The 24,010-nt window shown below is 25.8% G+C and overlaps 4 protein-coding genes across 8 annotated transcripts in view; 2 read left to right on the top strand and 2 right to left on the bottom strand.

Moving 5' to 3' along the window:
* LOC112692500 (solute carrier family 22 member 15-like) overlaps positions 1 to 1,506 on the bottom strand; it is a 3,160-nt gene extending 1,654 nt beyond the window's left edge. Inside the window, exon 1 of the mRNA XM_025567169.1 lies at positions 577 to 1,506. Within this exon, the coding sequence (XP_025422954.1) occupies positions 577 to 794 (218 nt within the window). The 5' untranslated portion in view covers positions 795 to 1,506. The remainder of the gene's footprint in view (positions 1 to 576) is intronic.
* A 4,950-nt stretch (positions 1,507 to 6,456) lies between these two features.
* On the top strand, positions 6,457 to 14,985 carry LOC112692509 (probable ATP-dependent RNA helicase kurz). The gene is made up of 14 exons (XM_025567181.1): positions 6,457 to 7,135; positions 7,233 to 7,422; positions 7,506 to 7,721; positions 7,789 to 7,924; positions 8,428 to 8,738; positions 8,796 to 9,028; positions 10,441 to 10,655; positions 10,732 to 10,953; positions 12,466 to 12,689; positions 12,763 to 12,994; positions 13,078 to 13,215; positions 14,467 to 14,638; positions 14,697 to 14,794; positions 14,857 to 14,985. The coding sequence occupies exons 1-14, from the start codon at positions 6,918 to 6,920 to the stop codon at positions 14,934 to 14,936; spliced, it is 2,685 nt and encodes an 894-aa protein (XP_025422966.1). The 5' UTR covers positions 6,457 to 6,917; the 3' UTR covers positions 14,937 to 14,985.
* Positions 14,838 to 16,160, bottom strand: LOC112692511. The gene is made up of 4 exons (XM_025567187.1): positions 15,986 to 16,160; positions 15,325 to 15,447; positions 15,138 to 15,254; positions 14,838 to 15,082 (listed from the first exon to the last, which is right to left on the bottom strand). The coding sequence occupies exons 1-4, from the start codon at positions 16,010 to 16,012 to the stop codon at positions 14,978 to 14,980; spliced, it is 372 nt and encodes a 123-aa protein (XP_025422972.1). The 5' UTR covers positions 16,013 to 16,160; the 3' UTR covers positions 14,838 to 14,977.
* A 91-nt stretch (positions 16,161 to 16,251) lies between these two features.
* On the top strand, positions 16,252 to 18,200 carry LOC112692510 (peroxiredoxin-5, mitochondrial). 5 transcript variants are annotated; one of them, XM_025567184.1, is made up of 5 exons: positions 16,252 to 16,352; positions 16,639 to 16,733; positions 16,818 to 16,952; positions 17,016 to 17,147; positions 17,968 to 18,200. In XM_025567184.1, the coding sequence occupies exons 2-5, from the start codon at positions 16,722 to 16,724 to the stop codon at positions 18,157 to 18,159; spliced, it is 471 nt and encodes a 156-aa protein (XP_025422969.1). In that variant the 5' UTR covers positions 16,252 to 16,352; positions 16,639 to 16,721; the 3' UTR covers positions 18,160 to 18,200. The 5 variants fall into 5 exon arrangements, with proteins under 5 accessions (XP_025422969.1, XP_025422970.1, XP_025422968.1 ...); XM_025567185.1 differs by having other exon boundaries at positions 16,260 to 16,352; positions 16,650 to 16,733; XM_025567183.1 differs by having other exon boundaries at positions 16,312 to 16,491; positions 16,650 to 16,733.
* Positions 18,201 to 24,010: the final 5,810 nt, after the last annotated feature.

Below are 24,010 nucleotides of genomic sequence, written 5' to 3'. Positions count from 1 at the left end.
ATTATAATAGCAATAAATTGCCTTGTAAAATAAATGTTATGTTAGTTAATAAATTGTTCTGAAGAAAAAAGTTGAAATAACAAATAATTCTAAAAAATTAAACAAATAAAAGTGTAAATTAAAAATTATTGTCAAGCAATTTTTTATCTCTAGGCACAGAATTTCAGTTTTTTGTCGATAATATTAATAATATATTTATTATATAATATTATATAATATATATATAATATTATAATATATTACGAGTATTGATGTTTTTATAGCCATTAATTTTTTAAATTTAAATAAAAATGTTAGGTATCGAGACATTTTTTTTTTAACAAAATGTTAATATTTATTTGAAAAAATTGTGCCTAGAACAGTAAAAATGAAATCAGCTAGTAGCATATTTTTTAAATGTTAATCTATAAATTACTGTAATACTAGGCAACGATTATAATATTTCATGTATAGTAATTTATAAATAGTGAATTTTTCATGCAATTGTATGTGTTGATATGTTTCATATACTGAGTTATGTATAATTTGAATGAAGGTTAATATTTTTAGTTATTGTATATAAAATTGCAACATTACGGTGTAGAAACATTTAAGATCATTTGATCACTCCATCCTGCTATTCTCAAAACCGGTAAATCACACCAATATGAAGGTTTGTCAACTAAGAATACGTATGATGATATTTGTATAGCATTGAATATCCCAGGTGTACCAGTCATTAGCAACAATAATAAGGCTTGACGCCATTTTTTGGAATAACTGTCAATGTATACATCCAAATCGTCATTGGCCATATTTACAATTCACAGAGTTTATGAAATAATAGTCAAGAAACTGAATGATTTTATTACAATATCAGTAAACTCACTAAAATCTCACGAACAATGGTTTTCAATTAAAATAGAAAAAAAAAGTTAATCCGTCATAAATACACCATTTGTTAAGCACTCAAATCACTTCTCACAATTTAAAAATATTACTAACTTAAAATTGTATTTTTAAAATTAAAATATTAATGAACTGTCTGCTTGAAAACTAGAAAAACGACTGCACGGAAACCTGCTTATATTTATGTACAAATTATATACAGATGCTGCTTGAATAATCATCAACTTATAAATATATTATTATTTTATATATCCATATAGACATTAGGTTCATACAGGATGTAGTTATTTAAAAATCATAATGTGTGTATAAATATAAATCCATTCTAATTGTACTGTTGTTATCGAGGTTATTATGTTATGTTCTGTAGTAGTTATGGCTTTTTCAGCTTAGATTCTACTGTTAGCCAATTCTATTTCAATTAATCAGTAGCTTAACAAATGTTTTACGCACCTAGTGACAGAAATATTATTGCTTCTTATGTCGTTCGTTTACTAGGAGGGGATTGTAAAAAAGTTAGCGCCCTTGGACAATTGTCCCCCCTCTCATCATACGAGTATGACTACGTCACTGCTATAAATATAAAATATTAATATTATATTATTAATTCATTATATACGACGTACATATTTGCAGTAAATTATGACACAATCCGTTTATGGTTACCTGTGGATTGGATTATTCAAGACTCATAGCTACTGTAGGTTATCATTCGCAATTATTATTCATAATTTATTTGATTTAAAATACATGTTTAAAAATTATACAATATTTGTTTACTAACCTTAATATTAAATGTTTAGGTAATTATACTACTTATAATCAACTCGCGGTATAACGAAGTTCAATATAACGGATAAAACTATTGTTTCCTTGATAATCTCGTAATATAATGAAAAATTAAATCTATTTTTGTCCTCTCTATGTAACGAAGTTGTTTTGGTCAAAACTCTCACAATGTAACGAATTTTCTCAATTTTGGAACTTTATTACAAATTTTACGAATTTTTTTCGACTAATTTATAAAACACACGTCTGTTAAATATAAATTAAGCTTGTTATTCTTCTTCTGGCCTATTAATATAAACCACTAATGTCTTTTGCCGCTTCTACAATCCTTATTTAATGATCAAGGCCGAAATAAGGGGGGTATAGCCGGGGTGGTAGCCACGGGACCATTTCATATACCCAAGGAAAGAGGCCCAAACAATTTTAAGCTGATACACATTTTTTATCTTGCTAAAATTAGTAATTTTATGGACATAAATTTTATACACCTATTAATTTTATAATTTTATAATGCAATTTACAATTTGTGAAATAGTTAAAAAAATGTATTGTTCTGCGAGCGTAGCGAGCAGCTTTGTTAAGCATTTTTTGTCAAAAGTGTCCATATAAAATTGCAGCCCCGGGGCCAGAGATATATTTAGAGTTTTGACGCCCCAGGTACAGTTTTATTGCCACCCCTACACGTATATTTATACGATTTTCAAGAAAGTTAAAATGTATTATCTACGAATTTTACGCGATCAACTTTTTATAATATTATCATGAAAATAAAAATCGCCATGTGATTACTGTACAAAATCTTAAATATTAAAATTTTTCGATTGACAAATGAAAATAGATGATGGTTACAAAAAATTGTTGCCACCCTTTGATTCCAAAAAAATGTGTCGCCCGATGGTACCCACTCGCCCCCCCCCCCTATATACGTCTCTGCTTGGGGATCAATAGGTACTTAATCCGGCCTTGCCAATGATCCCTATCCGTTGCCATGTCTAAAGGTGTTTATTTTGGACAGGTTTCTCTTCGTCGTATCAAACCATTTCTGGCGTGGTCAGGCCCGTATTTAAAAATTTGGCGCCTCCGGGCATATAATTTATGACCCCTTCCCTAAAAAAAAATAAAAAATAAATAATAATAATATAACACTTATTATTTCGTTCATAATCGAGATTCTTTAATATTAAAATATAACTTATAAATGAAAATCCTTAAATATTTCTTTTAATTAACAAATTAAACAAATTATAACACAATAAAACATGCTATTTCATTTTTTTATTGTTTTATTTTTATTTTTTCATTAGCTACATAATTTTTAAAATTAATTTTGCTAAAATATTTTACTGCCCTTGAAACTTGACGCCCCCGGACATGTGCCTACCCGTGCCCCCTCTAAATTACTGTTATTTTGAAATAATTGACTATTGACGACAGATAAACTATTGTCGATTGTTATCACATAACCATACAACACAAAATTTAGGGATACCGTCAATCATAATGTACCATTATAAAAAATATTATATCGATTACGTATATTTACATACTTTTATTTACTGATAATAAGCGACTTACAAACATGCATTATTTTTACGAAATATTGCCATCATGGAATTTAAAAAATTGGAGTTTTAAGTAGCAATAACTTTTAGAACGTTTGGAAAATTACAAATTATTACAAATTCACTTTTCTTAACAAAACATTTTTTTCTACCATATTTTAATCGTATTTTGAACAATTCATTTTTTTTAAGGTACATAAGGTAGGATAACTACGTTTGAAATTAATCATCCATTCATTTCGTGGGGGGGAGGTTGAACCCCCAAAACCCCTCCCTGCGTCCGCCACTGACGCCAACCACCTATTTAGTGATATTATCATTGATTATTATAGTATGATCACAGTTTAAAATATTCATATATATATATATATTAAAATATAATTATATTTATTTATTTTATATTTAGGTATATTTTAAACCGTAAGTATAACAAGAGCATATTTTAGACGATGAAGGGGGTGATCACCCCCCTTAATCCATATTAATTATATGTGAGAAGTACATATAACATTTTTTTTAATGTGTATCGTTTTATAACGAAATCGAATTAGTTAACAATTTTGATTTTCTACCAAAATGTTTGTCATAAAATATAAATATTTATATGAGTGATAAGAAAAATTACATATAAACATATTGAAGTATAATAATTGAAGGCGAACGGACGCGTATGATGATGTATGTCTTATATTTTATCATTATCAGTCCCAATGATCAGTGGTAACATCACGGTCAATGTTGAATGTAATGAATTGGGCTTTTTATCGCATCCATACCAGTGAAAAATCAAATAAAATAGAAGCGTAACTTTCAAAATAGAGACAGGTGTTAAAAAATAACTACACAAAAGTCGATTGTAAGTGGATCCGGCATTAGGTTAAAAAAAAAAACCACAAATATTAAGGATTCGCCTGATTTAAATATTACCAAAAATTTTACTTATAAATTTTGAGTCTGAATTAAAGAAAACATTTCAGTCCACCCACCTAGAAGTTAGTCTAAATATGCCCCTGAAGTATAATAATATGATATATAATATATATTATAATCTATGATAGTTATCTACAGCTGTAACCAGAATCACGGTCTTAGAAAATAACTATCTTAACTAACCTATTTTCTAAAGGCCTTCGCACACGCTAGTTTTTTTTGCCAGAACTCTGATGGTAGAGCTGGTTAAAATCTGTCATACACTTTACACGTAAATAAATATATGTCACTTTTTTCTCTGACAATTGCGTTGCCAGAGAACTCTGGTAATGTACTCTGCCCTAAACTCTGCAACGTGTTTACACCTGACATTTTTTTGTTTATCTGTCTAGAGTTGTACTAGACAACTAGTGATTATGACTACTGAATGATTATACAATTTTCTCTATATATTAAAGAAATATATATAAAATACATATTTAATAAAAATAGTCCGTGAACAATAGGTACCATGTCTGTTCAAACCAAAACAACAACTCCAATTGTTGTTTATTTATTATTAGATGAAGAACAAAAAGTGGGAAAACAAAATAAAAGGAAAAATAAACAAGCTGAATGAACAAAAACATTTTTTTTTAAAGGCTAAAATATGGATTTTATGAAAAATTAATTTAGAATTAAAAAGTGCTGAATCTGCAATGTACAAAATTTTTTTACATATGTCATCATCTGATTTTGATTATTTATTGAGTATTATTGGTCCATTTATTACAAAACAAAATACATGTATGAGAGATGCTATTTCTGCTGGGGAACGTTTAGAAATAGCCTTGCGTTATTTAGCATCTGTTAAGATTTTTAGTTTGTAAATACCTTTTTATTTATCTGTTTAATACATTTTTTTATTAAACAGAGTTAAATAATTTAGTTAAAAGTATTTAAATATTGGTATTCTAGTTAATTAAATATACATGATGTATAATAATTTTTTTTTTATTTAAAAAATTATTCTTCAAACAACTTTCTATATTATATAAAATTATAAAATTGATACAACTCTGATTATTTATTTATAAATATATAAAAATCAATATATTTTTATTATTAACCATTTTTATCAAATTACAGGTGATAGTACTTAGTCACTCATGTATTTATTCAGAGTTTCACGATATCCCTTTAACGATACATCCTATAGAATTGGATTATCTTCATGAAGTGATATTAAGTCATTAATATCATGTTTTGACCATGGTTCATGAATTAATCGAGCTTTACGAGCTTTTTTGTCTTTTACAAAAAACGAATCTCCTTTTTTTCCGTCGGACTCCATTTTTATTCAATAGTATTTAGAAAATAAATATTGACTAGAAAACTAGTTAGTAGAAATATTCATATTAATATTAATATATTAAACACAATACGTATATATTAATGTCTATGGCAGTAGATACTTTTTATTTATGTAATATCAAACTATCAGTTATCATATATGTGTGAAACTATGTTCTAGACTCTAGAACTATGTTCTCAACGGGGGGCGATATCGCCCCCAGTTGGCGATGAAGTATCACTGGGGAGTATTGAACTATTATTGGGCGGTAGGGGGGCGGTGAACTAGTTTTGGGTGGTTAGCGTATTCATGCAAAAACGTTGTAAATGGTGTGAACTAAAAATAATTCATACTTGATAATCCATATAATAACTATTAGTTACTAATAGGTATTATATGTTGAGCAATGCACAATAACATATCTTTCATTGTTGATACATTTATTATCTTTATTATGGTATTTTATTATAGGTACCTATATTAACCAACCTATTAGTAAACCGTTTGATTTGACCCGCACATGTTGTATTAGTTTTTGTTATTATATTCGTAGTATTCAGTCTGTTAAAAACGTGTTTTTAAAAAAAAATTACTACAAAAATACATGGGCAAATATCTACAAAAACAATAAAAGCAATATTTTTTACCTATTTGATTTTAAATCTTTTTTAAAAGTAATATTTTTCTAAATAAACTAAAAAATGTATTTATTACTATAAAATAAAATTGATAAATTATTAATTTTTTTCAAATGTTTAATTTAATTAATTTACTAGTACTATAATTAAAAAAATATGAAAAATAAAACATAAATGAAAACATTATTTATGAGACAATTATTCAAATTTTTTTTCAAATTTTCTAAATCATTAACTTCGTTCCTATCCCTCAGCCCATACCATTAATTATAGAATTTTCACATAGGGGGGCATTAAAGAATTGATTCCTACTCAAGGGGGCGGTAACATAAAAAAGGTTGAAAAACACTGTTCTAGAGTTATAGATATGGTTAGCCGACAACCAGATTGACAGCGATAGCAACCAAATAAACCAGATAAGATTTCGAAGCATTTACACGGTAGATAAAGTACTCAGACACTAAAGTTCGCCAGAGTACAAAATTCCACTCTGGCATTAACTCTGTTGCGTGTTTACACGCCTCTGGTTATAATTGGCAGCTATGTCACTAGAGTTCTGGCAATAAAACTCTAGCGTGTGCGAAGGCCTTAAGACCGTGACCAAAATTATTCCTTATCATTTATTTTTTATCACTAACTGTGGTTCTATATAATCACATTCTTCACCACGTGAAAATAATAACTGAAATCATTGAAATTATTTCAAATAATTTAAATTTACTATGTAAAGTGTGAATATTATTTCAGATTATTTAAATATTAACTTAAAAATTCAAAATGAACGCTAAAAGAAACTGTGCTGTTAAGAAACAGCCAATACTAATCAACCGGACTCCAGAAATTATTGAATCTCGGTCAAAATTGCCCATTATTGGTGAAGAACAAGTTATAATGGAAGCAATTTCTGAAAACGATGTCATTATTGTAGTTGGTGAAACAGGAAGTGGAAAAACTACTCAAGTACCTCAATTTTTATATGAGGCTGGATATGCAAAGTAAATACACTTATTTAATAAAATTAAAATTACCTCTTCCATATCATTAATAATAATATATTAATATCAATTAATTTTTTGTTTATTGTTGTGTTAGTGAAAATATGATGATTGGTGTCACAGAACCTAGACGTATTGCTGCAATATCTGTATCACAACGTGTTGCCAAAGAATTAAATGAAACTTCAGACATTGTATCATACTTAATACGTTTTGAGGGGAATGTAGGACCTAATACAAAAATAAAATTTATGACTGATGGTGTATTATTAAAAGAAATTCAAAATGTAAAATTTTAATTTTGATGTCTTGATTATAATTAAGTAGGTATATATAACACATCATTAAATATTACTTTAATAATTTTCAGGATTTCTTACTTAACAAATATTCATCAATTATCTTAGATGAGGCCCATGAAAGACGAATATTTACAGATATACTGATTGGAATTTTATCTCGTGTTGTACGTTTACGTCGAAAAAGATCTAATCCATTAAAGTTAATTATTATGTCAGCTACTCTTAAAGTTGATGACTTTTCAAAAAATGAAAAATTATTTTTCGATAAACCACCAATAATTTTAGTAGGTATCCATAAAAATAATAGCTATGATATACTTTAAATAAAATATATTTCAAATTTTTTCATAGTTGAGTTCAAGACAGTTTCCTGTTACAATTCATTTCAATAAAATAACACCAATTGACTATTTAGCTGAAGCATATAACAAAGTATATAAAATTCATACTAAATTACCAGCTGGTGCTATTTTAGTGTTTTTAACTGGTACATCTTTATATACAATTTGTAAATGTATAATAGAGCAGTGGTAGCCAAACTTTTTTTACCTTGAACTATAAAAAAATGTATTTTTCAATTTTTTTTTTTACACAAATTTAAAATATTACACTTACGCAAATAAGTGTTGTAATGTAGAATACTTTCACAGGTCAGATATTCAATGATGGCAGGCCATAGTTTGGCCACCACTGTAATAGAGTATCAATTATTCACACATAGGGCAACAGTTGGATAGGAAGTGGTGTATAATAAAATTATGTAGATAATTTAAATAATTAAAAATGTATGACATTGATATTATTTGTACACTTCACATAACTGTATGCAATTAATTTTAAATAAATACTTTTGTAAATCTCAAAATATTATAAATATTGAAATATGAAAATATTTAAAAATACAAAGTTGTGTAGTGTGAATAATCAATATTCTAATATATTATTATTTGATGTAATATTAGTTTTTATTTAAAAATCATTATTTAATAGGAAAGTTAGAAGTTAGACAATTAGTATTGAAGCTCCGTAAAGTATTCCCATACAAAGAATCTGATTTTGAAGTTGGTTCTAAGACAAAATGTAAAACAAACCTTAAAAAAGAAATGTCAAAACCTTTGCCTGATATTAATTTAGATGACTATGATATTGAAAGACATTCAGATGATGAATTAACACTTTCGGAAAACTCTAGTAATGATGAAGATAATGATGAAGTACCAAGAAAAATTATGAGATTAACATCTTCACCACTATGGGTGCTTCCCCTTTATTCAATGTTACCTGTTCATAAACAATCAAAGGTAAAATTATTGCATGTACTACATAAAGATTTATAAAAATTCAATTCAATTTTATAGATATTTGAAGCTCCTCCTTCAGGTTGTCGCTTGTGTGTTGTTAGTACAAATGTCGCAGAACTTTCTTTAACTATACCTAATGTTAAATATGTTGTTGACTGTGGAAAAACTAAAGTTAAGGAATATGATCCATTGACAAGTGTTTCGAGATTTTCAATTGTTTGGGAAAGTAAAGCATCTGCTAATCAAAGAGCAGGAAGAGCTGGAAGAACTTCACCTGGACATTGTTATCGGTTCGATTATAATAGTAAAATTATATTTATGAACATTTTAAAAATTTTTTTTAATGAATTTTGAAATTAATCTAAGTTAAAAAAAATTCATCTTATAAATGATTTTATAAGATGAATAAGTGTTTTTCAGATTGTTGTTTTTTTTTTTAAATTTGTATGAACTGGCTAATGTAGTAGTTAGAAACAGAATGAGTTGGTAATATATTATGAATTGTGAAAAAAAAACTTTGAATTTGTAGTCAGTGCATACAAGGACGGGGGGTTATGGGGTAATTATGGGTGCTAAATCCCCTCTTAGACATTAGGTAGAGCCATATCAGACACTATTACCTAAAATATTTAAAAAAATACTATAAATCGACATACACAACATATTATAGCAGTAAGTCACTTTACTAGCCCAACTTTTTTCATTTCTAGATCTGTATTTTTTTGTAGGTAAATACAATTAAAAAATGTCAATATTTAATATAGGCGGACATTTCATTGAATTTTTGGGGTGTTAAAATAATTCAATTTAAAATAACCCGCAGAGGCTTCGTCCCCACACCCCCTTCCCATGCATAAGTCAAACTTATTACTATTAAAAATATAGATATGTTTAAATTGTATTAAAAAAACACTATATAACGTTTATTTAAAAATAATTAATATTTTATTTTAATGACAAATATTGATTTGTATCAGCAAGGATATTCAAAATATCATCACTTTTTATATTTTTGATATATCTTTTTCAATATATAGTAATGAAAGATCGCTGAACCTATCTTGAACAAACGATGTCCTTAGCCAAGTTTTTATTTTTTTCATTGCACTGAAACTTCTTTCGCAAGTAGTCGAACTAATTGGTATTGTTAATGCTATTGTAAATAGTTTTTTATTATTTTTATTTTATGATTTTCAAAATAATGAGCAGATAACTATAAAAACAATGAATAACATTTCTAACAAAGTTTCGATTTTGGAGGGGCTCTTCAAATATTTGGGGGGCTCAGCCCCCTCCCCTCCTACCAATGTCTGCCTATGATACTTAATATTGTTACTATTTAAATGTTAACAAAAATTAAGTATAAAATCTGCAGGTATTTGAATTCCAAAATTATAATTAAGAAATCAAATTTATAAACATTGTAGTACAATGTAATATTTTTTTACATTACAATATTGATTGATATTTTAATATATATAAAACATTTAATTAATTTGATATTAGTGAATACCAGAGCCCACATAATCATATTTTGTTAAAAAGTATTTCCTTAATTATTATTGTAAACCTTCAAAACTTCAAATGAATTAAAAGATTTTCATTAAAATTAAAATGTGTTATGTTATTTTAATAACAAGTATTTTATAATTACGTATGTTAAATACAAAAAATATTTTTCATGGTTTTATTTATTTTAAAGGCTATTTTCATCTGCACTATTCAATGATGAGTTTCCTGAATGGAGTTTGCCTGAAATAAAAACCACACCTATTGATAATGTTATTTTACAAATGAAAAATATGAAAATTGATAAAATAATTAGTTTTCCATTTCCAACAATGCCAGATAAACAAACTATTATAGAAGCAGAAAAAAGATTAATTTTACTAGGTGCCTTAGAAGTTGGTAACAATGGTAAACCCAATAAAATAAATTAATTAAAATGTAATTAAATATTTTATAATGAATAATTATTATAAATTATGTTTAGATGTCAACAACATTACACCTTTAGGAAAAAGTATGGCGGCTTTTCCATTATCTCCTCATTATGCTAAGATGTTGTGTTTGAGTAAAGACCGTATTTTAATACAATATATGTTGTATATAATTTCTGCTATGTCAGTGCAAGAGTATTTACCTGGAGAAAATGTTGAGGCTTGGAAAAAAACAAAACTTTCATGGGTTGTCAAAGGCGAATTTTTACTCCTGGGTATATTCATAACACATTTTAACATAAAACATATTAACTATAAAATAATTATTCAAAAGATATGTTATTATATAATACTCACAAAATTAAAATTAAAATATCTTACAAGAATAATAATATATAATTAAATAACAAAACAAGATTCTAATACAAAGTTTATTATATTTTTGATGACTACTTCGAATTTTATGTTAAGTATTAAGAAGATATGAAGGGAATGTAAAGAGATTTCAGGTAACTCAGTAATACTAAGCAATTAGTATATAATAAAGGACAGTCAAAGAGTAAATGTGAGAGATATCATACACTTTCTGTTAAGTGTAATGTATAAAGAGGAGTCATTTAATCCAAGTTACTTAGTGTGATATGGTAGTAGCAAATGACCCATGAAAAGTAAATTATAATGGACAATAGTAGGTCTAGGTAAATCAAAGTTGTCAAACCAAATTTTTTTTTGATTATTTGATATAATTGTTTTATATTTAGTTGCAAAGTTAGCTGGAAAATTAAAATGAGAACTTGTAATAAATCATTTTTTTCAGCTAAAGTAATATTAATATTTGAAAATTATATTAAAATAGTATTTAATTAGTCAAACATTTTAATGGTTTAAATATGTACTTTTTATTTTGTATGACAACTTACAATTTAGTGGTATCCCCATAGGCGAACCCAAAGTCTTACATTTGAGTGTGCTCTGTCATTTTTTCAAAATATAAAGGTGGGGGGCTATAAACATGTACATGTAAACCGTGTAATGATTTAAATTCTGAAAATAAAGGCTTAGTTATGTAAAATAACGAATGGTAAAAAATGCACGTAATTATTATTTCAGAATTATTCTGAACACTTGCAGTATTACTTAAAAAACTAAAATTTAATTAATGTATATGCACATATATTCTTAATTGTAATTATTCAATTTTTTTATTCACATTATTCACATTAGGATGTGCCAAGGCACACCCGACACACCTGTAGAGCCCTCTATGGGTATCCCCATTAAATTTGTATCTTTATATATATATATAAAAGAACAGGCCTTTTTTACGGGTAATTTAACTAGTATGTTATAATAAAATATACACTTAATGGTTCATTTTTAATGACCAATTTTCTTCAATATATTCTTAAATTTTGTTGAGTAAATTCTTCTCGGGGATATTACCATTATAACCAATTTATATAAATATCTATAATTCATAATTCATGAATAAAACTTCATAATAGTTGTTGTTCTGTGTTGATTGAAAATTGGTTTTCAAAATGACATTTATATAATTCTTATTTAACTCTAAAATTCATCTGCTTAACAATACATTTAAATTAATAGTAAATTGATAGTTGGTATAACAGTATTATATTTAACCAATGGCATACTAAAGGTCAATATGATGATCATATTTTGAGTCTAAAAAAAGACTTTTGTCTTGATAATAAAAAATTACTCTAAATCAATATAAAATAAATATTATTTTATTATTTAAAAATATGTATATAAACATAATCTAGGTGACCTAATGGTTATACTTCGATCCATGGGTGGTGCAAGCTATGCTATGAAAAAATCTGGTTTGGGAGGTTTACAAGAATATTGTAACAAAACAGGATTACATCAAAAATCAATATTAGAAGCTTGGAAATTAAATAATCAATTAATAAATCAACTCAACATGAGTGTACCATCTTTAAAATTGAATACTGATTTAGATATGACTCTACCTACACCAATACAAGTATGCTTAGTTATTAAATTGTTATTCTGACATTTTTTACTTGGTTAACATTTTTTTTTTTTTTTTCATATAGGCCAAACAAATGAGACAAATAATATTAGCTGGATTTTTAGATAGAGTAGCTAGACGATTAACTACAAATGAACTAAGTAAAAACAATATAAGGCCAAATAAAGCTGCTTATTATACATCTAACTTATTATCAGTAGTATACATACATAATAGTAGTGTATTAAAGAAAAGTAAACCTGATTGGGTAGTTTATCAAGATATATTTGAAGTACAAAATAAAATGTATATTAAAGGTAAATGATTAAAATTAAAATATTTAACATTTTAAAATTAATTTAACACTATAGCCGATTTAATTTTTTTTTTATTTATTTAGGTGTCACTGCAATTGAACCTGAATGGCTACCTGTATATGCTAACAAATTATGTAAAATATTAAAAGTATTAAATGAACCTAAACCTAGATATAATGAAGAAACTGATAAAATGTACTGTACTATTAATGCAACTTATGGTAATCTGTTTTATTATTACATTTCAATAAATATCATAGCAAAATAATGATTATAAAACCTAGGTTAGTTTTTAAATTTAAAGTTATACAATTGCTTTCAAAGTGTACTTGATTTCCAGGCTTTATTTAAACATTGCAAATTTTATTATTTAATATAATATGATTTTTGTGAAGGATCCTTGGCTAAAATAACTAAATTATAAAATATAGGCAAATGATGTGGAAATTCAAAGTAATTTAGATTATAAAGCAGGCATGTCCAACTCAAAGTATGAAGTGGGCCAAATATATTAATTGGTTTACTACGCGAGCCGTACATAAAAATTGAACAAGGAAAAAATAAAAAAAAATGTTTATATTATTATATATTTATTTTATTTTTTATTGAAATATTATATAAATTTGAGTCCCATTACATGAATATATTTAATGCATAGCATTAAAAAATAGATCAAAATAATAAAATACTTAATTTAATAAAACAAAACAAAATATAAAAATATTAAAGGTTAATCAATTTATATACATAATTACATTACGGGAAACATGATTTTGAAATGAGTAAAATGAAATAGTACAAAATGGGTCAATATTGTAATTATTTACAATGTTCATGATTCGTATGAGTGGTGTGTCAGTAGTATAGTTAGTAGTTTGATTTGAAATAAAATAGGTTTGTTGATCAGTCTATCAATATATATATAAATATAAAACCATAAATTAACTTTTTATCTTGTCCATTAATATTGGTAATCACAGGCTGTATGAATAACATGCCTGTAATAAAGGATGATTAGAAAATTAAGATTTCTCAGTTTTCAGTTTATTTAAGACAATCCGTGTGTCAGTTTAAGAAATTATATTTTTTGCTTTTATCAAACTAAATTTGATTTTATCTTTGATATAAGAAAATATTTGGAAGTAGCTGGGCCTTATTTCCATTTTGTTATTCCTAATATTTTAGAACTAAACAGATTGCATAGCACTAAAAAAAAAATTAGATATTTCAGTATAGATCAATGATCACCTGATAAAATATATTATTATTAATTTTACGTAATTGTCATGTGATGAAAAATAAATTATAGATTTCAAAGATGTCATCTTCATTATTAAAAATATAAAAATTCATTGTTAGATAATATTATGCATTTTTATAGTATACATTAAGAAATTAATTTGAAAGGATCTATTAATAGAGAATTTATTGTATATATATATATATATATATATTTAAACAAAATGTTCTAGGCCAAGCTGGATGGTCATTACCACAGGCTGAAATTGAATTTCCTGATATTGAACAAAAATATTCTTGGTTAGCATATTTTATACTAAACGGAAATGTATTTGCTCCATTGAAAAATTTTAGACAATATTTGTTATCTGAACCAGATCTCATACTTAAACCATGGATGAAATTGTAAGTAAAATAAAATATTTATAGATATTAATTGTTAATTAATTTTTTTGTTTTTTAGCTTGAAAGATTCATTTTATTTACTTGTTCGAAAATTAAACGAAAACCGTGACGACTCAGCAACAAAAATTAAAAAACGATGGTTAAATAATTCAACATGTACATCTTAATATATTTAAAAATAATTTTAGCACAATATAAATAATTTTTTTTTATTTTAGATTTATTAGAAGAATACTTAAATTGGTTACCACAAACAGCACATAAAGAAGTAAAATCTATATGGCCACCGTCAATATAAATTTAAATTGTCTTGTAAAATAATTTAAAATAAAATAATTTTTATGCAATTTCATTTTCAGCAAGTTCTATTCCTACATCTTCTTCATCTACTCTAATTTCATCTGAATTATCATTATCCATAACAGGCTTCATTAGGTGTTTTTTCTAGAACAATTTATGAAATTAATTTTAAACAATTAAAAATGAATTAAAAAGTTACTTTTTCTCTTAATGAATTTCTCAATCCACTTGTCTGGGTTTGACTAATAGATGTCATCAAAGATAACGAAGGTGTTGAAAGTTCAAAATTCTTCAATTCATTTAACATTTCAGATCTCTAAATAAAACATGTTAAAAATTTGAATTGAAGATAATAAATACTAATAAATCTAATAATATAATATTACTTTTAGATTTTTTTTTTTTTTTTCTATAATTTTTGTAATAGCTTTCCTTTGTCTACTAGTCAATTTCTTCTTTTTTACGACATCAGTATTTATTTGGGCTCCTGTTTTTTTTGTTTTATTTTTCTGTGAAATAATAAAAAACGGAAATTTTAAAGTTGCAACTAATTAATAATGTATACTTAAATGTTATATAGTAGAAAAAAATATAACTTAAAATTAGAAGACAAAAAAAATTATTTTAACCGTTTGTATTAATAAATTTAATGGACAAAATATAAATCTAAAAATTAGAATAAGTCACTACTGGATAACGTTTAAGACTTAAAAATTAAATTCTAGGCTATTCTTTCATTAATTTAGATAATTTTTCAAAAATGATAGAGTTTTATTCATAAATTTAAAGTCAAGAATCTGATAAAAATAAAATATTTTACTCAAAAAACAAGTGTGTGAGAATTAATAATTATGTACAGCTATTTCAATCGCATGAGCATACCAATTTATAATGTTCGATAATAATTTTTCATGGTGATTTATTAACTAGAATATATTTAGATTGTATTTAGTGTTAACACTAAAGTCTTAAATTTATGAATAATTCTAGCTAAAGAAGAAACCACATATAACTATATGACCAAAAAAAAATATGGATAGAACATACCTCGTTAGAAGTTTTATTTTTCTTCATTTTTCAACCCCTCGCTTATAATAACAGATACCTTGATACTAAATTATTAATAACACAGACCCACTAGTCAATTATTTATGATACATTGATCGTATGATATGAATACAGCGGACTGTAACCGAGTGAATAGAACATTTTGAATAATAGCAAAAAATGATAAGGATTAATATCGTGTTTTCGGTAACCAAGATCTATAAAGGTTAGGTTCTTTATAGATCTTTGTCGTTAACCATTATCACGTGTTGTCGTATAGGACATTTCCATTGGTTTTCCTTAACACCATCATTTCGAACCGAGAAAGTACAGGGTTGCACGTTCAAAATTTTTTTCTAGTGTATAGGTACGTATCCTCGACGACGTCGTTGTTCCTTTGCATAAATTTGTTCATTATTTATTATTAAATAAATCATCGCTGACCACCATTGTCTACAACGGTCGATCAAAGTTCACTTATTTATATACAAACAGCTGGACCAACGGTAAAGTACATAACTCCCTTCCAATATTAACATACTGTTAAACCTGCGTTTGCATAGCTTGTTTATTATTTATTGGGTTATTCAGTAATAATATATAATCTCATTTCTGCGTTATAATTTTATTTTCTACAATGTTTAACACTATAGTGACGTTACAGAGAACACTGAGTGCTGGCCCGTTGGTGAACACGGTTACCAAACGTCTATTAAGCGTCTGCCAAAATTCGAAAATGCCAGTCAAAGTAAGAAAATGCGTTTTATGTGTACCTATTATAAATATAATAATAAGTATCCATAAAGTTGTACTGCATGCCTAAATTTAACAGATTGGAGATAGCGTGCCCAGCATCAACTTGTACGAAAACACGCCAGCCAACAAGGTCAATCTATCTGAGCTGTGTAATGGAAAAACTGTTATACTTTTTGCTGTTCCCGGAGCTTTTACTCCTGGTTGCTCTAAAGTAGGTCAATTCGAGCTTCCCCGCATTAATTATTTACTATTATATCATTGAATTCATTTTTAGACTCATTTGCCAGGCTATGTAGATTCTGCTACAGACCTAAAAAGCAAAGGTGTTGATGAAATTGTTTGTGTCTCTGTAAATGATGCATTTGTCATGGCAGCTTGGGCTCTAGATCAAAAAGCTGAAGGAAAAGTAATAATTGTTTTATATTTTCTTAATTGAACATATTTTTGTGTGCATATTCTATAATAATTTTTAGATAAACCCCAAATGGTTATAAGTATTTTATAGTTACATGAATAAATAATAATTTATAAATCTATAATGATAAAAATCTTAAACATCCAATCATTTTTGTATTGTATTAAAATCAATAAAATAAAAATAAATTGTTTGAATTTCCCATTTATAACTATAATTAATGGCAATAGTTATCAAATAAATTATTATTAAACCAAGCAAATTATTTAGTTTTTGTTTTTATTAAAATTATAATAATATTAATAGTACCTATGTTTGGAATTTTCATAAAAATATTATATTTTGTAGTAATGATCACTATACATTAGAAAAGTTTTTAAATTTTTAAGATTTATAATTTAACTATAACCCATTTAAAATATATCAAATATATTAATTCATCATACTATAGATTTATAAATGTATTAACTATTATCACTTAAATACAATAAAAAAACTTAATTCATTGAATTAAATTGTGCAATATCATGTTATATGTTAATGTTAAATTTGAATATGGACTTTTTAATGTGAAATAATATGTGGTCATAGTTATTCTTTCATTATTTAACAAAAAAATATAATTCTGGTTTAATAATTAATTGTATAGAATTAAATAGAGAAGTATTTTTCCTAAAATTTTCAAATATATTATACATATTAAAATTATAGGTTTTTTTTAAAGTGCTCTCAATAATAATATATATATTTTTTTATGTTAGACCTCTGAAATAATATGCATTTTATATTAGTAATACTTTTTTTTTTTTAGGTACGCTTATTAGCTGATCCCAACGCTGAACTAACTAAAGCATTTGATCTAGCTATTGATTTGCCACCACTAGGTGGCATTCGTTCCAAGAGATACTCAATGTTAATCAAAAATGGTAAAGTGGAACAATTAAATGTTGAACCAGATAATACTGGATTATCCTGCTCTTTAGTTAACAAAATTGTTTTGTAATACACTTAACATTTTTAATATACTCATTTAAAATGTATTGATATAAGCCTTTTAAGTAGTAATATTTCATCTAGTGTAATGTACAATTTTTTTTTTCTTATAAATGTAGTATTAGATTTCATAAACTATAATTAGTTTTACTAAATTCAAAAATAATGAAATAAAGATTTTTATTATTAATTTAAATTTATAATGTCATAATTTGAGACTAATATTATACAATTAATATAACATACTTAGAATTTTATCAAAACTTATGACTAGTTATGTATTCAATTTTGATTAAAAATATTTTTAGTTATTGAAAAAAAGTCAAACTATTTTTAAATAATTTTTTTTCTCGGTACATTATTTATATAAGCCTTAATAACCAAAATAAATTAACCAATACTTAATTAAATAACCAAAACTAATTTAATTATATTTTAAGTATTGAAATAAATCAATTTTGATTCTTTTTTAGTTCAAGATTTTTAAACTATTTAATTAGTATATTAAGTTTATGAATAACTAAATAGCAATTAATAAATTAATTTCCTCTGAACATTTTTCTATGATGATTTAAAATTAATTATTGATTAATATATTGCTTATTTTATTCATTGTAAATCATTAATATTTAGATTTGTAAAGAGAAAATAGTTCATTTGTTTAAAAATAATTTATCAATTATGCAATTAGGTATATGAAATAATTTTAGTTGGAAATTCATCCTGACAATTTTTTTTTTTTTAATAATACATATTAATTTAGTAATGTTATATCATATAATCTGAAGTAATTTTGAATTTTGAGTTAGGTATATTTCATTAAAACATTTTACCACCAATGTCTAACATTGAATAGGTGTAATGACCTGGTATTGATGTACCAACAACTAATAAGTCTTTAATATGACAAAGTATGGACCCTCACCTCCATGGTGTATATTTTGTATTATTTTAATAAATTAAGAAACACTTAGACAAATAGAGATGATGAAATGTTACTTAAATTACCGATATCAACTAGATGTCTATAACTTTCTTTTTCCATAATATTATAGAAACCTTCCGGCTATTAGTTTTCTGTATATTTTAATAATTAAATTATATATATATATATATATATATATATAGAATTGCATGTTTTTGTGTTTTTAACTATTAGATTAAAAATTTAAAAATAGTTATACTTCAAAAAATTATTATTTTATGATTTATTTGTTTATTGTAGTTAAAATATTTATAAAATAATTAAAGAGTACAAACTACATTCATAAAGGTTTTAGAATTATTTAGGCCTATAAAAATGTTAATTTAAACATATATTTGGCTTATCAATTACTGTATTTCATAATTTGTGACAGAATCCAATAAAATGGCCATTTATGGCTGACTATTCTTATATATTGACTATATGCAAGAAGGCTTTATCAAAAAATTTTATTTATTTTTTGTTACTGATGATATGTTTTAGAACATAAAGATAGGAAATAATTAGAATTTTACCAAAAATTACATTATTTAGAATGATTAATTTATATTAAATTTAAATACCAACATTTTTTCAAAAAAAAAACCATTGTCCTTTAAGTAAATATTAAAAATGAAAAACATAAATATGATAAAATTATTGTTATATGTATGTATGTAAAAATTATTTGACTGTCTAAGAAACTACAATTAATTAAATAAAAACCAATTTTTATAGCTATCAAGTATGGAGTTAATTATTAATATTAATTATTTCCATTTAAAATCAAATGTATAACAATAATTCTTATTCATTTATTGTGTCTATTAATGAATGTAGAAACTTATTACAATGTATTGTTCACACGAATTAATTGTTTTTTAACTATATAATAGCTATTAAATGTTTTTTAAAATATAAGTGATTAACTATACTTAGCAATACCTACGTTCAACATTTCAGATAATTAATAAGTGTCGAATTAATTACTTTATATTTTAATTGCTTTGTGATAGTTATTTTAGTACCTATTTATGGTTATAATCACACAAATGAAAATTCTTATAATAAAACAGATTTATTATTTAATAAATAATTTATATACAGGAATAGTTTATAAATAATATAACAATTAAATTAATATACCGTGAAGTTTCAAATGTTCTTTTTGAAATCGTCCAATTTATCTGTTTGTCTATTTTTATTGAGTATGTTATAATGATTTATATCAACTATATCTTCAGGTCAACCTATTTTAACCTGCAGCAATAAAAGCCTACAAATAATTTAAACTTGTCTCATATCAAAAGTTAAAGGCAATTAACAATTTAAAATAGTTTATAATATTTAATATATTATGATTATATCAAAATGCATTGTTTTCTCTACTTAAACTTTAATTTTATTTGTTTGATTTGGCAAAAATAATTATTATAATTGATTGATAATTTTTAAAATTGATCGGTTCATTTCTCTAAATAATAATAAATTCAGTCATAAAAATTAAAATATGATTAAATAAACATGGCTGGGTAATGATAATAAAAAATTAGATTACCTGAGTAAAATTAATTATGTAAACATAAAGATTGTTAAACAACTATAATCTAACAAAAATTTAAGCAAATTTTTAGTACTAGGATTAACCTAACCTTGTGGACCTATAGATAATGTTGCACTTACTCTAGTCAGAGCTAATTTATTTTTTATGATTATTATGTTCATCTACCGTTAAAAATGTAAATATTGCATTTGGTTTACCATAAAAACCAAAAAATCTTAAAGGTAAATGACCGTGGTTTAAAAATACAATAAAAATATTTAATATGTTTGAGCATGTGCGAATATTTTTGTAGATAATACTATACTATAGTTTAAAACTTGTCACCTCATTATATTACATGAAAAAATTCGAAAATAAGTACTGCGTCTGATCTTGAAAATTTTTCGAGAATCGCAAATTTTTTAGGAATCTAGATAACAAAAATATAAATCATAATAGTACATTATTTTATATAATTAGATGAAAGCTAGATACTAACTTGTACTTCTTAAACTTGTCATTAATCATAATTACAACCAAATCTATCGTTTTTATTTAATGTATGTAATAATATTACATACCTAACTAATATTATTATTATTATTACTTTACGCATACGATTTTCATTCTCCTAATATTGTTTAATATTTTATACTTCGTTCTCAGATATAGTTGGTTAGGTACTTATGTACCATTCACCAGTGACTAGAGGCTACCAAAGGAAGACCGCATACGACTTGAAAATCGATATCCTTTAATTTGTCAGAATTTATATTATATCGTATATATTTATTTTAATAGCTAATTTATATTCAACTATAAGTATTAAATAACAATCTTATTTTCTTAAGTAAGCTACCTACTCAAAGAAAAATATTTTAGGGTCTTTTAACAAAAAAAGTTAGGCCGTTAGGCAGTCCCTGATGAAAATAATACCTAGCTACACTCCAGATATAACTAAATGCTTATATTAATACATAAATATTCTAAGGATTATTATAAATTACATTATAGTAAATTAATGTAATATTATAATATTAAACATAGCGTGATTTCAAGTATTATCTATGTCTTACCTATATATATATATACTTAATATATTTATACACTCAACATACTTGGTATCAATTAATCAATTAAATTATTTCGTTAATGATCTGGATCTAAAATTAATTACAATTCATTATCATGACGATTTTATGTTTGGTGGACTAATCGATTTATTAATTAGGTATTATTTATATACTGGCTGATCCGACAGACGTTTTCCTGTCTTAATAATTAATATTGAATTCGAATTGGTATAATTAATAAAAAAAATATTTCAAAAAAAGTGTTTATTATTCTAATGCTTTATAATATACAACATTCTTAGTTTTTTTTTTTATCTTGCACGTATATAAATAGTTTTGTTGGTCTTCCGACAAGAAAACAGTCGACATATAACTGGCCATGTGAAAAACATGGATTTTCAAGATTGATGCCATAAACACTTAGCGACTGCCCTTGAGATATATTAATCAACATTGCAAATGCACTGGAAATTGCAACCGTTTAAAGTCGAATGCCATGTCTTTCGGAATCAAAGGAATCCGTGGAATCAAAACGTCTTCGTACGCCTTTGTACTTCCCTTTCAAAATTGTGGCTTCGATGACGTTGTTCATTAATTTATCATTAATTTAAGTCTGGTGCCATTACAAAGACGTGGCTGGTGTATATTCCGAACATAATGATTATCGATCTGATTTTTAATTGCAAATTAAGAGGTGGTAATTCAGACAATTCCAGTGAATTTAAAAACTCCGTTGGATAGTTGACAACATCATCTTGGTTTGTAACGGAATCAGTCGATTTGTATGTCATTAATTTGCCAGCTATCTAAGGTTAGATTAGAAATAATTTTATATGGTGGTTAAGTATTCTTAAATAATTTTCTTATTTACCTAGCAATTTCTTAATTTTTTCTTTGTAAACTGAATTAGAAAAGTGTATTCCTAAATCGGTGTTATACATATGACGTAATTACATTTAGACAAAACATTTGACTTATTGTTGGCGGGATCTGGTACCTATAAGGAGAGGGGTGGAGTTTATAGAGACACTGGACATTCTGCTAAACCTTTTAATCAATACCATCATTTTTCAGTCGTCTATAACTACTACAGTCGATTTGAGTTTGGTTTTATTTAACAGCGGGTGCAATCAGAGAATACAAGGACATACGCGCGCACATTTAATGAGTTTGGAATATCAAACGCGATCTATGTACATGTTCGAAAACTATAACGTGTATATTATAACATAATATTATACAGCCTTGTAGCTCGATTCTTATAAAAGTATAAACCATTGATTCAATTTGATTCGAAAATTAATAGTACAATCACAAGTTAAATCATTTGATCATAATAAATGCACATACTACAAACTTCAATCTGTAGGTATAACGGGTAACATCGGTATTGGCGTGTTTCTATATGTCCGTGACGTATGTAGAGTTGTACGCTTGCCACTCTACCTGTAGTTACCGTTTTACGAAATTTACATAATATTATACCTATATCAACGGAATTTCATTAATTTCACCGCTTAAATGAACATTACTTTAATATACATTTATCGCTTTTGAATGCTATTAAAAATATATTTAAATACTAAGGAGTATTGGAGTATGATTTCCAAATAAGTCAAATCCAGCTGCATATTCATTACGGCGAGACGTGAATCTCGGGTAGTGTTTCAACCACTGCGGTGCACCGGTCGAAATGTCGGTAAAATTTCAAAAATGATTTTATAATATATTTTATAAGTTACATATAAAATATATTATATTTTATCTAATGTATGTTTATGTTTATTTATTAAACTTACGTAACAGTGAAGTGTTCAATACAGTTATTGGTGTATGTGTGACAAGAAGCCAGTGTTTATGGTGTTTTTGTCCGCCCTCCACTTATATGAATCAAACTCTGAACAAACGCCCCTGGAGTTCATGTTTATACCTATTGTTAAAAAGTTGGAGTGGCTATGTGAGTACCTACAAGGCTACAACCTACTTAGTAACTTACTTTTGTACCAGTACTGTATATAGGTAACACTCGCAACCAATAATATTCCAAAGGCTGCGTATAAAATATGGTTTTAATTATATATATATATTATGCAATCTCTTTATTCGACCAGTTTACACAAGTATAATAATAATAATAGTTATCCCAATATGTAAATGAGCGTCGAATGGTTTGAGGGGGATTTATCCCTATTAGCCCTCGTCTGCCATTAGAAAGCCTCCTGAATTACATAGGGAATGGCTGACGGTGCAACACGACGGTGCATATCTACTTACGATCTTA

This window comes from Sipha flava, unplaced genomic scaffold, assembly GCF_003268045.1.
Source record: "Sipha flava isolate LNK unplaced genomic scaffold, YSA_version1 74_pilon_pilon, whole genome shotgun sequence".
Lineage (NCBI taxonomy): Eukaryota > Metazoa > Arthropoda > Insecta > Hemiptera > Aphididae > Sipha > Sipha flava.
This window is presented reverse-complemented; position numbering and strand designations above follow the sequence as displayed.

Coding starts and splice junctions, on each gene's coding strand:
- LOC112692509 (XM_025567181.1), top strand. CDS start 6,918: ATGAACGCTAAAAGAAACTGTGCTGTTAAGAAACAGCCAATACTAATC. Junction 9,029..10,440: donor TCACCTGGACATTGTTATCG/GTTCGATTATAA, acceptor TTTATTTTAAAG/GCTATTTTCATCTGCACTAT. Junction 10,954..12,465: donor AGGCGAATTTTTACTCCTGG/GTATATTCATAA, acceptor AACATAATCTAG/GTGACCTAATGGTTATACTT.
- LOC112692510 (XM_025567182.1), top strand. CDS start 16,623: ATGTTTAACACTATAGTGACGTTACAGAGAACACTGAGTGCTGGCCCG. Junction 16,734..16,817: donor ATTCGAAAATGCCAGTCAAA/GTAAGAAAATGC, acceptor TAAATTTAACAG/ATTGGAGATAGCGTGCCCAG. Junction 17,148..17,967: donor ATCAAAAAGCTGAAGGAAAA/GTAATAATTGTT, acceptor TTTTTTTTTTAG/GTACGCTTATTAGCTGATCC.
- LOC112692511 (XM_025567187.1), bottom strand. CDS start 16,012: ATGAAGAAAAATAAAACTTCTAACGAG. Junction 15,448..15,985: donor AAAATAAAACTTCTAACGAG/GTATGTTCTATC, acceptor ATTATTTCACAG/AAAAATAAAACAAAAAAAAC. Junction 15,255..15,324: donor AAAAAAAAAAAAATCTAAAA/GTAATATTATAT, acceptor TGTTTTATTTAG/AGATCTGAAATGTTAAATGA.